General features: G+C 40.4%; 2 protein-coding genes across 2 annotated transcripts in view; both read right to left on the minus strand.

Moving 5' to 3' along the window:
- Nucleotides 1-13,390, minus strand: part of LOC100692238 (H-2 class II histocompatibility antigen, E-S beta chain) — a 488,804-nt gene that overhangs the window by 258,275 nt on the left and 217,139 nt on the right. The gene's annotated exons all lie outside the window — the stretch shown is intronic.
- Nucleotides 691-4,329, minus strand: LOC100697318 (RLA class II histocompatibility antigen, DP alpha-1 chain). Its single transcript, XM_019357280.2, has 4 exons — nt 4,233-4,329; nt 3,561-3,809; nt 1,412-1,696; nt 691-1,183 (listed from the first exon to the last, which is right to left on the minus strand). The coding sequence occupies exons 1-4, from the start codon at nt 4,300-4,302 to the stop codon at nt 1,068-1,070; spliced, it is 720 nt and encodes a 239-aa protein (XP_019212825.2). The 5' UTR covers nt 4,303-4,329; the 3' UTR covers nt 691-1,067.

Consider the following 13,390-nt stretch of genomic DNA (forward strand, 5'->3'; position numbering starts at 1 on the left):
AGAAGCCAGTGGTTTGGAGTCTGGAGGCTTCATTCTGAGCCCTAAGTGAAATCAACAAAAGGACTGTTCAGTATCTGACTGACCGAATCAGGGAGTCTTTGCAGCCTGACTGGTGGTTGTGGAAGCTGAGAACATCTTACACTAAAGCCTGTGCAATGTTATCAATATATTAAAATAAATGTTTGAGTTATTAATATCCACACTGGTAGCTACTCAGCTTTTAGTCTGTAAGCTAACATCGCTGACTTTGTTCCTTTTTTGTTGTTGATCTTAATTTGCTTTTGTTCTGCATTTTTTCTAAAATACATCTTGGCATCAATGCTAACGCTGAGTACATCACAACATGCTAAGAAGAGACAAAGAGGGAACTTATAATACAAAATTAAAGAAAAATCCCCACAGTTTATTGTCACACTGTTTATTATTCAAAGTGGGATTTAATGTTAACTTGTGTTGAATTCATCCTTTCTGAGGTGGTTCTGAGGAAGTTTGCCTCAGAACCACCTCACCATGTGAATTTGGTTCTACTCAGTCAATGACCTGTTTGAGTCTTTTCTTAAAATGTAATCAGGTTTAATTTCTTCAGGTTCCCAGACAAGAACTTTGAAACAATTAATGGAAATAGAAGTCTGATAAGGCCTGAGGTTTTTTTTTTGCCTTTCTTTAAACCAGATTTTTATTTGTTTTTTCAATTTTGCTGCTCTATAAAAAGAATGAATTTAATGTCAAAAAGAAACATTCAGTTATTTTAATTCAAAAAGTCAAGAGCTTCATCTTCATTCTGCACACAAGAAAAATCAGCTCACCAAATACAGCATGAAACCGTTCCACAACAGAAACATTCAGAAACACACTGAAATCAAAGTTTCCTCAGTAAATCTTTAATGATGTAAAACTCTTTCTGTTTCACATCAATAATCAGTCCCAGTGAGGATGAGGAGGGTCTGAGATCATTCGGACCAGCTGCCACAGTTTTCCTCCAGATGTTTCATCATATAAAAATCAGTTCATCAGAGGATGGTGTCTACCTCAAAATGTATTCAAACATTAGCATAAACCATTCAGCATCACTTTCTTCCTCTGATGAAGAGGTAGATTCCTGCTGCCACGCCGAGGACACCGACAGTCAGACCCACTCCACAAAATATTGCAGGTCCCAGAATGGGTTCAACGTCGTCCACCTCTGTGTAGACAGAGAGAGACAACAACCTTCACATCTGTAAACAGTCAGTCAGTCTCTGTGCTGGGACCAACACTTTCTGCTTGTTTTTTAATTTCAGATCATATTACTACAGATCATTGAACACACTTCCATTGCTTTGCACACATAAGCCTTTGCCTTAGAATATAACTCACCTTGTGATTACTGTTGTTGGTACATTTTAAAATAAACTGAACTTGACATACTCACCATAGATTTTGGTAAGTGGTGCGGTCAAGGACACATGTTCCACTATGCAGACGTACACATCTCCTCCCTTGGGAACAAAGTCCAGTTTGGACGTCTGGCTGAAGGTACCATCCTTGTTGGATAAGGGAACAGTGATGCTGGTCCCTTCAACCACTTTCTTTGTGTTCTTGTTCCAGGTGACGTTAACAGGAGCAGGATAGAAACCAGTCACATGACAGATCAGAGTGTTCTGGACTCCAATCTCCACATTTACTATAGTGTAGATTTCCACACTGTCAGGAGCATCTGTGCACAAACACATACAGTTTACTCACAACACCACGCGACAGGCTGCACTCAATAAAATGAGAAAACAAAAAACTGTGAAAGAAACCGAAGCTTCTGCTGCTGAACTCCAGTTTCTAGAGAAAATGGAAAAAACACAAATGTGCAAGAACAGATTTCTTTTGTTGTTTTCATGTCATGTGATAAAGAGGAAATACATACTGTAGGTTCCCTATTTCATTTCATAGGAAGCATAATATTTCCATAGGATAAGATAATATAATATAAACTAAGATAAGATAGGACAAGAGAAGAAGAACTTTACCGAGGCAGAGAGAAATTCTTTTGTCATAAACAGAGCTGCTAGTAAGTAGATCATCTTTGTGCTTAATCAAAGATAAATCAAAGACATAAGTCTGATCAACATCTTAGCACAATGATGTAGTGTATTTCTCCTCATCATCATCGCTGTGTTGGATTATGATTCTGAGAAGGATTCTGAGCGAAATAAAAAAGCAGGAACTCCAGCAACACTTGAGAAACGAAGAACAGCTTTAATAATTGACCAACGCGTTTCGGCTTGTGGCCTTCATCAGGGTCATAGGTCATATGACCCTGGGTCATAGGTCATATGACCCTGATGAAGGCCACAAGCCGAAACGCGTTGGTCAATTATTAAAGCTGTTCTTCGTTTCTCAAGTGTTGCTGGAGTTCCTGCTTTTTTATTTCTTTCATCTTCTCCATGCACCTTGGAAGCAGGTGAAGTTGTGCCAGGATTTTTTGCAAGGATTCTGAGCGTCCATCATTTACAGGTGGACTGCAGATTCTTAAGCCTTTTAAGGTTCTCCCTGTGAATTGTAACTTTAAGATCTATCAAGGAATCGTAGCTTCCTGATTATTTCCATTAACACAGAGCACTGAGGTGGAACATACCTACACTACTGGAAGTGCCTATCTCACCACCAACCTCTCTCCTCCAAAGCTAAGAACAACATCACCATTAGTTCAGAGTGGGTTAATTAAATAATTAGAATGGATTTGATTATTATATTTTTTTAAATCTGCAGTTAAAGTCTAAACTGTGAACATTCCCTTTCTAACTGTTTGTGAAACAATAAAGGTGTAAATTTGAGTATAAATGTATTTAAGTCCAAATAGATCTAACTGGTTGCTCTAGCAAGTAATATCTTCCCCTGAAGCCTGTGGTCTGGGCTTCTAAAACCATCCCTGGTTAACAAGTCCCACGATCTAGACGGGGCTGTCATAACATAAGTGATTGATAGGAACTGACTTGCAAGGCCACTCAGGTTTGTTCATATCTTTCTCTAAAAAACAACAACAAACATTAATAGATTGCAGGAACTAATTACTGAAGTTAACTCAGAAAGATGAATTTAGAAAATATTTTCTGTTTCTTCACAATACTTGGAGATTTCTCAACAATCATTTCACACACGTTGCTGTTTTTTTAAGATAACACTAAATCTCCCAGCATTTGCTAACTCACCAAATTTGTGATGCAAACATTTCTGCCTGGATTATCTTTGTGTGTTTTTGTTCTAGTTTATATCTGTAAATCTGGTGAATATTGACACGTTGTGAGCTTGGATTGACCTCAGGATAACACCATTATTCTGTTGTTTGAATCATATGTTTTTTAAAACTAGAGTGAGCCAACTACATACTGTACACCTGAGTGTCAGGATAATGACAGCAAAGCTGATCTAACCTGTCAGCCTGTGACAACTGGATCTCCGTGATTTATCTGCCAAAAAGCTTGTTGTTGTTGTTTTTTTTATCACTTTAACAGAGTGAAATATTTACAGTATTTACTCCCAAACTGATAATGTACTTCTGCTCTTTATGGTTGATGATTTGTGTTTACCGCGTTCTTTAGGAAAGTCCTTCATAGCTGAACGAGCCATCTTCAGGTTTTGTCTGCAGATCTGTTGATTAGCCACAGCTTCTTCATACATTCCTTCCTGCCAGTGTGGATGATCTGCAAAGGCTGGCAGAGAATCAACACCTGTGTGTTTGTTGAAGTCTGCGTACCAGACCACCTCATCATCCAGGATCAGCACATCCTCTCCATCAGTGTCTGAACAGCCGCTGATGGAGTTTGTCTCGTGGAGACCTGAGGAGAACAGAGAGTTTATTCAGTGTCTGTTATTCAGTCCTGACTCTCAGCAAATGTGAGTGACACAGGAACCATCAGCCTGATGTTTCAATCCTCAAATATAGAGTTCATTAAAATCTCTTTTTTTTTTAACTATTAGTCAAACAACACGTATGTTGTTAAAAATGTGTGTTTTACATTTGTGTTTTTCTGATTTTTTTTTTTTTTTTGTCAGACTGGGGAAGAGTGTTTGTGTTGTGGAAAAGCTCATATTTAGACAAACAGTGTCCCAGTAATCAGCTGGTGAAGTTTAACGATCACGTGATAAATGTGTGAGCTTACTCCTCTCTTCTGTTTCGGACTTCTGACAGAGTTCATTTGCTTACTAGTATTTTTAATAAGTTCATTAAAACAGAGTTAATGAGTGATTTAGAGACTCACCATCAGCAGAGACACAGAGGACCGAAGAGAGGACGAGGAGCAGCACCCACACCTTCATCTTTATCGTCATCAGCAGGAGCTCTGTGACTCTCTGAATGTCTGCGAGCTCGTACACAAACATCAGCCAATCACAGAACAGGGACCACATGATGTCATCAGTGTCAAGGCAGACAGAGGCACCAGGCCCACAAACACACACACATAGAAAACAGAAATTAATAATGACATTATAATAAAACTCATTTTGATCAGAGACCGATGAAGATCATATGGATGGAAAAGAAAGATTAAAAAAAAAAAAAAAACGGAGCAGGTGGTCAGGTGACTCAGATGGTCAGGTGATCTGCGAATGTAGGTGCACCGAGGACACCTGGTGGACAGATGAAGAACTGCAGAGGTGATCTGATCAAACCTTTAGTCCAGGAGGAGTCGGGGTTCCTCCTGTGAAGGGTGGAGCAGTTGTGATGGCCTCATCCTTCTGCTGTGAGCTTAGATGGACCATCATCAGTCTCTGACAGGCTGAATCAGCTCCAGTCCTGCTCTGTCTCTAAACTACAAACTACTGAACCCTGAGATAACTTTAAAAATCCGAGGGACTTTTGGGAAAAGCTGAAATTGAATTCATGTTGATTTTTCATCCAAATCTTCATTAAGGTTCAAGACTGAAATCTAAGTGTTAAATCAATGTTAAAATACTGATGAAGCCTGACAGTTGTTCTCTAATAACTGACAACCTGTTTATGGCACGCGTATTTATTTTTTTGGCCACGTTTAAATTGCGTAGTTCATAATATAAATGTATGATGCAATATTATTTTGGTGATTTTACACACAATTGTGTTCAATATATATGTAATAACGTTATGGTTACTTGCCTCACTTTGTAATTTTATGTCCAACATTTAAATTATTTTTACAGTAACCTTGGTTGCTGTTTACAGAGACAGTGTTTATGGTATGGTGGTTTTTGTGCCATGTGCATTGAGGAGTCAAAGTAAAAGTTGATTGCACATTGTTCTGTTGGTATTTATTATGGAAAAGCATGTTTGAGATAAACTGTAGTCTGAAGTATAGCCACAGCTCAAAGAGATACACAACAAAAAGCAAAAACCAGAAGGTTACATACTTACAGTTGACCAGGCAACATCAAAGATATTGAAAAGTCATAGATTTATGAAATTAAACCTATTATCAGTTGGACTGTTTTATATCACCCATCTGAAAGTAGCACATCCCATGAGAAAAGTCTCTGGTTTATGGCAGGCTGCCAAAATGGCAAAAACTTCCTTTTTAAAACTTCTTCTATTAGTTGCATCATTGCAACTAATAGTCACAATCCTCGAGTTCTGTTTAAAATCTTTATCTCAGTTTTTAATCCTTGCCCTGATGTTTCGAGGGAGGCCTCCCCGGCTCTCTGTGAAAAATTTCTAAATCATTTTATAGATAAAATCTCAGTGTTAAGAGCCCCACATTCTCCGGCAGTAAATCAAGCCCCAGTTTCCGAATAATCAATGGTTTTTCAACCTTTTGAACCTGTGTCATTCTCGACTTTAAAGGAAATAATTAATAACCTGCGAAGCTCAAATTCTTTGCATGACATTAAGGATGCATTGAATACATTCGGGTCCTGTATCTTATTTTCAATGAACTCATCACTGTTATCTGGCTGTGTTAGAATAGAATAGAATAGAATAGAATAGAATAGAATAGAATAGAATAATCCTTTAATTGTCCCACAAGGGGAAATTTGGTTGTAACAGCAGCCAAAAAGACACATATACAAACAAACAGTACACAGGACACAGAACAGAAACATACACAATTTTTCTTACATATTTACATTAATGACAATGGTTACTATAAACAGAGTACTGTACAGTTATGAAATTAAATAAAAATAACTACAGATAAGAGGCAAACCAGGTTGTAGTGCGAATCGGTTAATTAACTTATTGCAGTTACAGCGCAGATGTAAACATCTATGTTTGTTGGGAGCAGTTCTGATTGTACAGTCTGACAGCTGCAGGGAGGAAGGACCTGCGGAAACGCTCCTTCATGCATCTAGGATGCAGCAGTCTGTCACTGAAGCAGCTCTGCAGTTCAGCAACATTTCCATGCATGGGGTGGGAGACTCTGTCCATCAGAGATGTTATTTTGGCCAGAGTCCTTCTGTCTCCCACCACCTGCACTGGGTCCAGGGTGCATCCCAGAACAGAGCTGGCCTTCCTGATGAGTTTATCCAACCTCTTCCTCTCAGCTGCCGATAAACCGCTGCTCCAACATACCACACTGTAAAAAATGACAGATGCCACCACAGAGTCATAGAAGGTCTTTAAAAGCGCTCCCTGTACTCCAAATGACTTCAGCCACCGCAGCAGGTAGAGTCTGCTCTGACCCTTCCTGTAAAGAGCATCAGTGTTGTGGCTCCAGTCCAGTTTATTATTCAGGTGAACACCCAGGTACCTATAAGAGTCCACTATCTCAATGTCCACTCCCTGGATGTTCACCGGTGTCAGTGTGGTGGGTCTGCGTCTCCGGAAGTCCACCACCAACTCCTTGGTTTTCCCGGCGTTGATCAGCAGGTGGTTCTGCTGACACCAGTCAACAAAGTCCAGAGTCCACTGTCTGTACTCTGAGTCATCCTCACCTGTGATGAGGCCGACTATGGCAGAGTCGTCAGAGAACTTCTGTAGGTGGCAGCGTGGGGAGTTGATGGAGAAGTCTGCAGTGTAGAGGGTGAAGAGGAACGGTGCCAGCACAGTTCCCTGTGGGGCCCCCGTATTGCAGACCAGCATGTCAGAGACACAGCCCTGTGACCTCACATACTGTGGACGTTCTGTGAGGTCATAGCTGGACTGGCCATCAGGCATACCGGGCATTTGCCCGGTGGGCCGATGGTGATTTTTCGTTTTTATGGGCCGATGGGGTTTTTTTTCTTCGTTTTTTTCCGTAACGGTATAAACACTGAAAGGTGGTCGATTGGCCAGATGATGGGAGATGTGTAAAAATAACTCAATTGTTTGGTGGTGGCTATTGCGGAGCTTCTACAGATTCAGTAACATTAGCAAGTGGTGGAGGCCAGCAGATGCAACACGCTGGCAGGTGGATGACGGAAAGGCAGGAGGAGCAGAGACCCGAGGCGGTGAACTGAACTTCAGGTAAGAAGTTATGACCTGCAGTCTATCTGGGTCAGATATAAACCAAGTTTAGGTGGAGTTTATTTTCGTTATGCTGACTTTTTACAGTCAGTTACAATAACTCGTTTCTATACTGCTGGGTGGGTGCTATGATATTATTGATGTTGAACTTGTTTTATCTTATTTATAAGGTTAGTTATTAGAGTTTCCAACTGTCCTGTAAAAAACGGAATCGTCTCGTATACAGAGAAAATATTGCGCGTTTCGTACTGAGCTGAAAAGGAACACAGTTTGTCCCGGACTTCAGCTACAATGAAAAAGACACAAAGCTGAAGCTGCACAGCTGCCTCTTCTTCTCTCATTCTCTCCCCCTCCCTCTCCTGTTTCTACTTCAATCATGAAACTGATCAATGATCAGCTGATCGGCTTTTCTCTCTTGTTTGTTTATCGCTCTGAATCTTACAACAAACGTTTTCATCTGATGTAAAATGTATAGAAATCCATTATTTTACATAGTATTTTTTTTAGGGTCCCATCATAATTTCTTCAGAAGTAGCTAAGTACTGTTTATGATGCCACTATTTTCCCACATTTTCTAGATTCTGTACCAGTACTGTGAGTGAAATGCCATCAAAAAGTCAATTAAGTTTTTCTTTCTCATCTGTCTTTCTGTCTCCTCTCACGTTTTAAAGGTTGCCATGTTAGAAAAAATATTTTGCCCTGCCATGCTGTTTATTGATGTGGCAAATGAATGGTTTATGAAAATATATCTAAATCTGTCATCTGTCATCAGTAATGATCATGTCTCACCTCTAGTCTTCTCTGTCTTAATTTCAGGTTTTCACCATGTGTTGTAGATAGTTCAGGAGGTTAACTCGACCAAGCAGTCTACTTTCGGGTACTGTTTAGAATACCAGAATAGGGAGGATGGTGTAGGTTTAAGTTTATTAGACTGATACATATATACCAACAAGACGGTGTACATCACTGTGACAACAGCGTTTGTTTTCATTCAAAGGCTTTATGGTTTTTCCTATAATACCTGGTGGGCCGGTCTCTAGTCAAAATGCCCGGGCCGATTTTTTGTCCCAGTCCAGCCCTGTGTGAGGTAGTCCAGTATCCACTGGAACATGTGGTGGTCCACTCCCGATAGCTCCAGCTTGTCTCTCAGAAGTCGTGGCTGGATGGTGTTGAAAGCACTGGAGAAATCAAAGAACATGATCCTCACAGTGCTTCCAGGCTTCTCCAGGTGAGTCAGAGCTCGGTGCAGGAGGTAGATGATGGCGTCCTCCACCCCAATGCCAGGCTGGTAAGCAAACTGCAGCGGATCCAATGAAGACCTCACCAGGGGGAGCAGATGGTTTAGAACCAACCTCTTGAGGGTCTTCATCAGGAGCGATGTCAGGGCTACCGGCCTGTAGCTGCTGAGGTCCTTGGGATGGGAAGTCTTTGGTACTGGTACCACACAGGATGTCTTCCACAGCTGTGGAACTTTCTCCAGTGACAGGCTCAGGTTGAACAGATATCCTAGGATGCCACAGGGTTCATCTGCGCAGCACCTCAGGAGCCTGGAGCTGACGCCATCTGGACCTGCAGCCTTCCGCACCTTGATTCTGACCTCTGACCTCAGTGACCTGGCTGTGTCCTCACTGCAGCTCCCTCTTGGAGGACTTCTGCTTCTTGTCTTCCCCCAGTGATGACCGCCTGCCCTTAATATCACGTACTGTGCCTGAGGAACAAAAAAGGACAAACACTTGCCTTCATTTAAGAAGTACATTCATACAGAGATAATCTGTGGAAACACACTAGTTCACCCTTTGGGTGGAATCAGTTCCTGTGAAACATTTCTGTAAATGAACATCATGTTGAGAATGAATGAAACGAGTTCTTCAGGTGACTCAGCAGATCCACACTGACAAATGAAACTTCTGTGGAAGAAGAATCTGGATTTTTTTTAAATTTCCAATCCAGTTAAACTATTAAGGATTAAGCAACAGTGCTCATCTTTGCTCTTCTGAAATCTGTGTTAAACAACAATTAATCACTTTACTGGAAACTTTATTAACTAGTAACTTCATCAGTCATGACAGAAGCTAATATTTCTGTGCTAACATCGTTTAAACAGTAACAGCTTTACTACAATATAAGCTAACGTTTACACCGTAACTTTAAGCTAGCACCATAAAGACGGTAAAACACGTAATAATATCTAGAAATGCATCTTAAAGCTGTTATATTAGCACTCGCTGTATTACTAACATAAGCACATTAACATTATTGACACTCGCTGACTTTTAATAGTCATTTTATAAATGCTGTCCGTTTAAATGGTCTTACCTGTAACACTGCTGTATCCACCGGATTCCAGCCAGAGTGGATTCTGGAGTCTTCCACGCTCCTGTTAGTGATCCTCCATCTGGATGGATGAGAACAACCTTCTGAACAATCTAGCAGGTGGAGATGGCCCATATCTATGGGACTGATTTCTGCTAATAACGCCTGATGGACTGAACATCCGAAGCGGGTGAATAAAGTCACCCAGTCGCTAGCTGTGCCATTACCCAGCATACACCTCTCCCTCCATAAATGCAAAAGTAATAGCCTATAATTAATTTATCTGCTGTATCTGCTGTTTCTCAGGTAGTTGCTTACATTATATAATTTATTGTGTTCAGTACACGTAACTACAATGTGATTTTGGAAATGTATAAATATACGGACAACAGGCTTTTCCGTGGCAATCTCTTGTCGTCAATAAGCAACGTTTAGGGAGCTCTATAGTATTCAATGAGAGGACCCTGCACGTCAATTCTCAACGCGAGGGGGGTACCCTGCGCGTCGATAAGTGAAGCAGAGGGAGCCTGACCATGCGTCACACATTTGACGAGTTGGGAGTGAGAACGTGTTGGATAACCAAACTGACATCATGACCAGCAGCTTTTACAGCTGTGGCTCCAGCAAACATCAGCTGATACTAGAAATTAATATTAAATAAATTCTAACAACAGCTGATCAAACGTGCTGCTGTTGTTTAACGCGACATCCGCTGGTTTCTTCTTTCTGGTGCAAAGTGGGCGATAAACAAACAAGAGAGAAAAGCCGATCAGCTGATCATTGATCAGTTTCATGATTGAAGTAGAAACAGGAGAGGGAGGGGGAGAATGAGAGAAGAAGAGGCAGCTGTGCAGCAAAGACAGAATAACTCCAGCTTTGTGTCTTTTTCATTGTAGCTGAAGTCCGGGACAAACTGTGTTCCTTTTCACCTCAATACGAAACGCGTAATATTTTCTCTGAATACGAGACGATTCCGTTTTTTAGGGGACGGTTGGCAACTCTAATAACCTTATGAACAAAAGTTCAACATCAGTAACATAGCACCCACACAGCTGTATAGAAACCCCGTCATGCTAGCTAGTAGGAAACGCAGTACGAAAAAGTCAGCATAACGAAAAAAAACTCCAACTAAACTTGGTTTATATCTGACCCCGACTGCAGGTCATAACTTCTTACCTGAAGTTCAGTTCACCTGACACTCGGACGGGCGGCCACTTCGGGTCTCTCCTCTTGCCTCCACTTTCCCTCATCCACCTGCTGGCCTCCACCACTTGCTAATGTTACTGAATCTGTGGAATAGCCACATCTGTGGAATATCTGTGGATAGCCACCACACGAAGTAACGAGTAACGAGCCTATCTAAATCCCAGTAACGAGTGACGCGTTCCTGATTTTGGCATAATAACTAGTTACCGTGCTCGTTACCACAATAATAACGTACTTACTGTAACGCGTTACTTAATAACGCGTTAGTCCCAACACTGCTAGACAGTAACCCTCGCTGGAATGTAGTGACAAATGGGACACCCCCCAGTCCCAGGACATACCACACCACCTCAGCCTGACTTGGGGACAAGCTTTTTGTGTTTTCTGGTGGGGAAATAGGATCTGCACCTGCCTCATACTCCAAACTTCATGTCTTTGATACAGGTTTGTGTCAAATAAATTATATTCTTATTGCAATGCTTTAGAGTAACATCACCTGACAGTATTTCAGAAGTTATCTGCTTCAGAGATGAAATGTTGGTATTTTATTTTAATGAAATACTATTTGGTTTTGATGTGAAAACTGAAAGAGCTAATTTGGTGCTGTATCTAAGATATTTACTGATTTATTTCTATGTGAGCTCTTGAATTTTCATAATAAATTGGAATCTTATGCCCTCTCAATCATTGATGGTCGCTTTATATAATAATGTTTTAAAAATAAGGAAAAATTAGAAAAAGTCTCATGTCCCCTGAAAATGCAGGGTGAATGCAGTGTAGTGGAAATAAGCCAAAGAAGCTGTGTGCATGTTGAATTAGATCCATACGCTGTGAAAACAGCTCGTCCCAGTGATCTAAACCACACTTTAAAGAGAATGGACGAGAAGTGAAAACCACTGTTTCTCGCTGTTGGAAAATGTTCTCTAATTTGCCAAGTAGACGGGCTATCAATGGCATTCTTTTACTGAGAATCAGCAAGCTTTGATGACCAATCAAGGCAATTTTCTGGTCTCAATGTAAATCCACCTAGGAGATATAATGAGAGAAAAAAACGACTTCATTTCCAGAGTTTGAAATCTGAGACAAGGACAGATTTCCTATCCTGAAACAAACGTAATTCATGGCACAACGGTAAAAGGTATCAAAAAAAATTCTTTCACCATGAGCATCACGAGTGTCTTAAAATGTATTGGCACAAGGCTCATGTCTGTGCATCCTACAATTAGGAGATATGAGCTGAAAATGCCTCCCGTTACAGAATTTCAGCTCTGATTTTCACTCAAGTCTCAGTAGACTTTGAATGGGGAGTTTCCAACTTTGTGTTGCTTCAAGACCATTTGCGAGAAAAACTTAACTCCTACCATAATGACAGTGACATTTTCTGAAAAACTGTGTTTTGATGTATAATTTGTGTGGATAGAGCAAAAACCGAGTAAGAAGACTTTGATCGGACATGAAGAACAGATTCAAAGCTTAGACTGAGCTCACTCTATGCCTTATTGCATTCACCCAGATATATATAAAGAGAAAACGTAATATGAAACATTATATTAGAACACATATCACTTCAAAGCAGAAAAAACTGCTGAAATTATTTAGAGTCCAGTCCTCCAAGCCAGGCCTGTGATATATTTTGTGACACTGAGAAATGTCAATTTCATGAACTACCCAGGATATTAGGTCATGTAGATATATTGCTTTCATCATTAGGTTACATATCTATCTGCGGATGTCACCAATAAATTGGATGCAAAGGTTGTATTCAACAGCAGTTTAAAATGCGTAAAAGAATTAATACGTAAAAAGTCATGGCTGTGTGCAGGCAGGCAGGAAGGACCCAAAATGCAGGACTCGGAGGCAGATGTAAACTCGAAACACGCAGCTTTATTGCTGGGCAGAAAAGGCACATAAACTTAACTAAACTGAACGCACTGACATAGGACACAGACCTACAAAATAAAACAGGAAGCACACGACAGACAGAGACACAGACGCAGACTCGTAAGCAAGCATAATGATGTCATGGACAGACAGAGGGACATACGGGCAGAGAAGGCTAAGCACAGGCAACCTAAACCAAACATGAGGGCAAGATAACAAAACCTAAACCAGAAATAATCATCATCATCATCATCATCGGATAGCTAAAGAATCAGAATATAATTATAATCAAAACAGTATCACCAGAGAATAAGAACTAATCCATAATGCAAAAATAAACCAAAACATAAGAAACTCAAAATGCTGGGTCGAACCGACCCAGGACCGTGACAAAAATTGTGTATGTTTAATTTACAGCATTACAAAGTATTTGTTCCTCTAACAAGATCAAATGTGAATTCAGAGTAAAAGTCATGAGATCAAATAGACATAATGTCTTTACATTTGAACTTTGATTGTTGACTTTCATAAATGATGCATTTCTCATTCAGCCCAGTTTTTTCAGAAGTAGAACTTCATTAACACTAGAGCCAACCAACA

This window comes from Oreochromis niloticus, linkage group LG3, assembly GCF_001858045.2.
Source record: "Oreochromis niloticus isolate F11D_XX linkage group LG3, O_niloticus_UMD_NMBU, whole genome shotgun sequence".
Lineage (NCBI taxonomy): Eukaryota > Metazoa > Chordata > Actinopteri > Cichliformes > Cichlidae > Oreochromis > Oreochromis niloticus.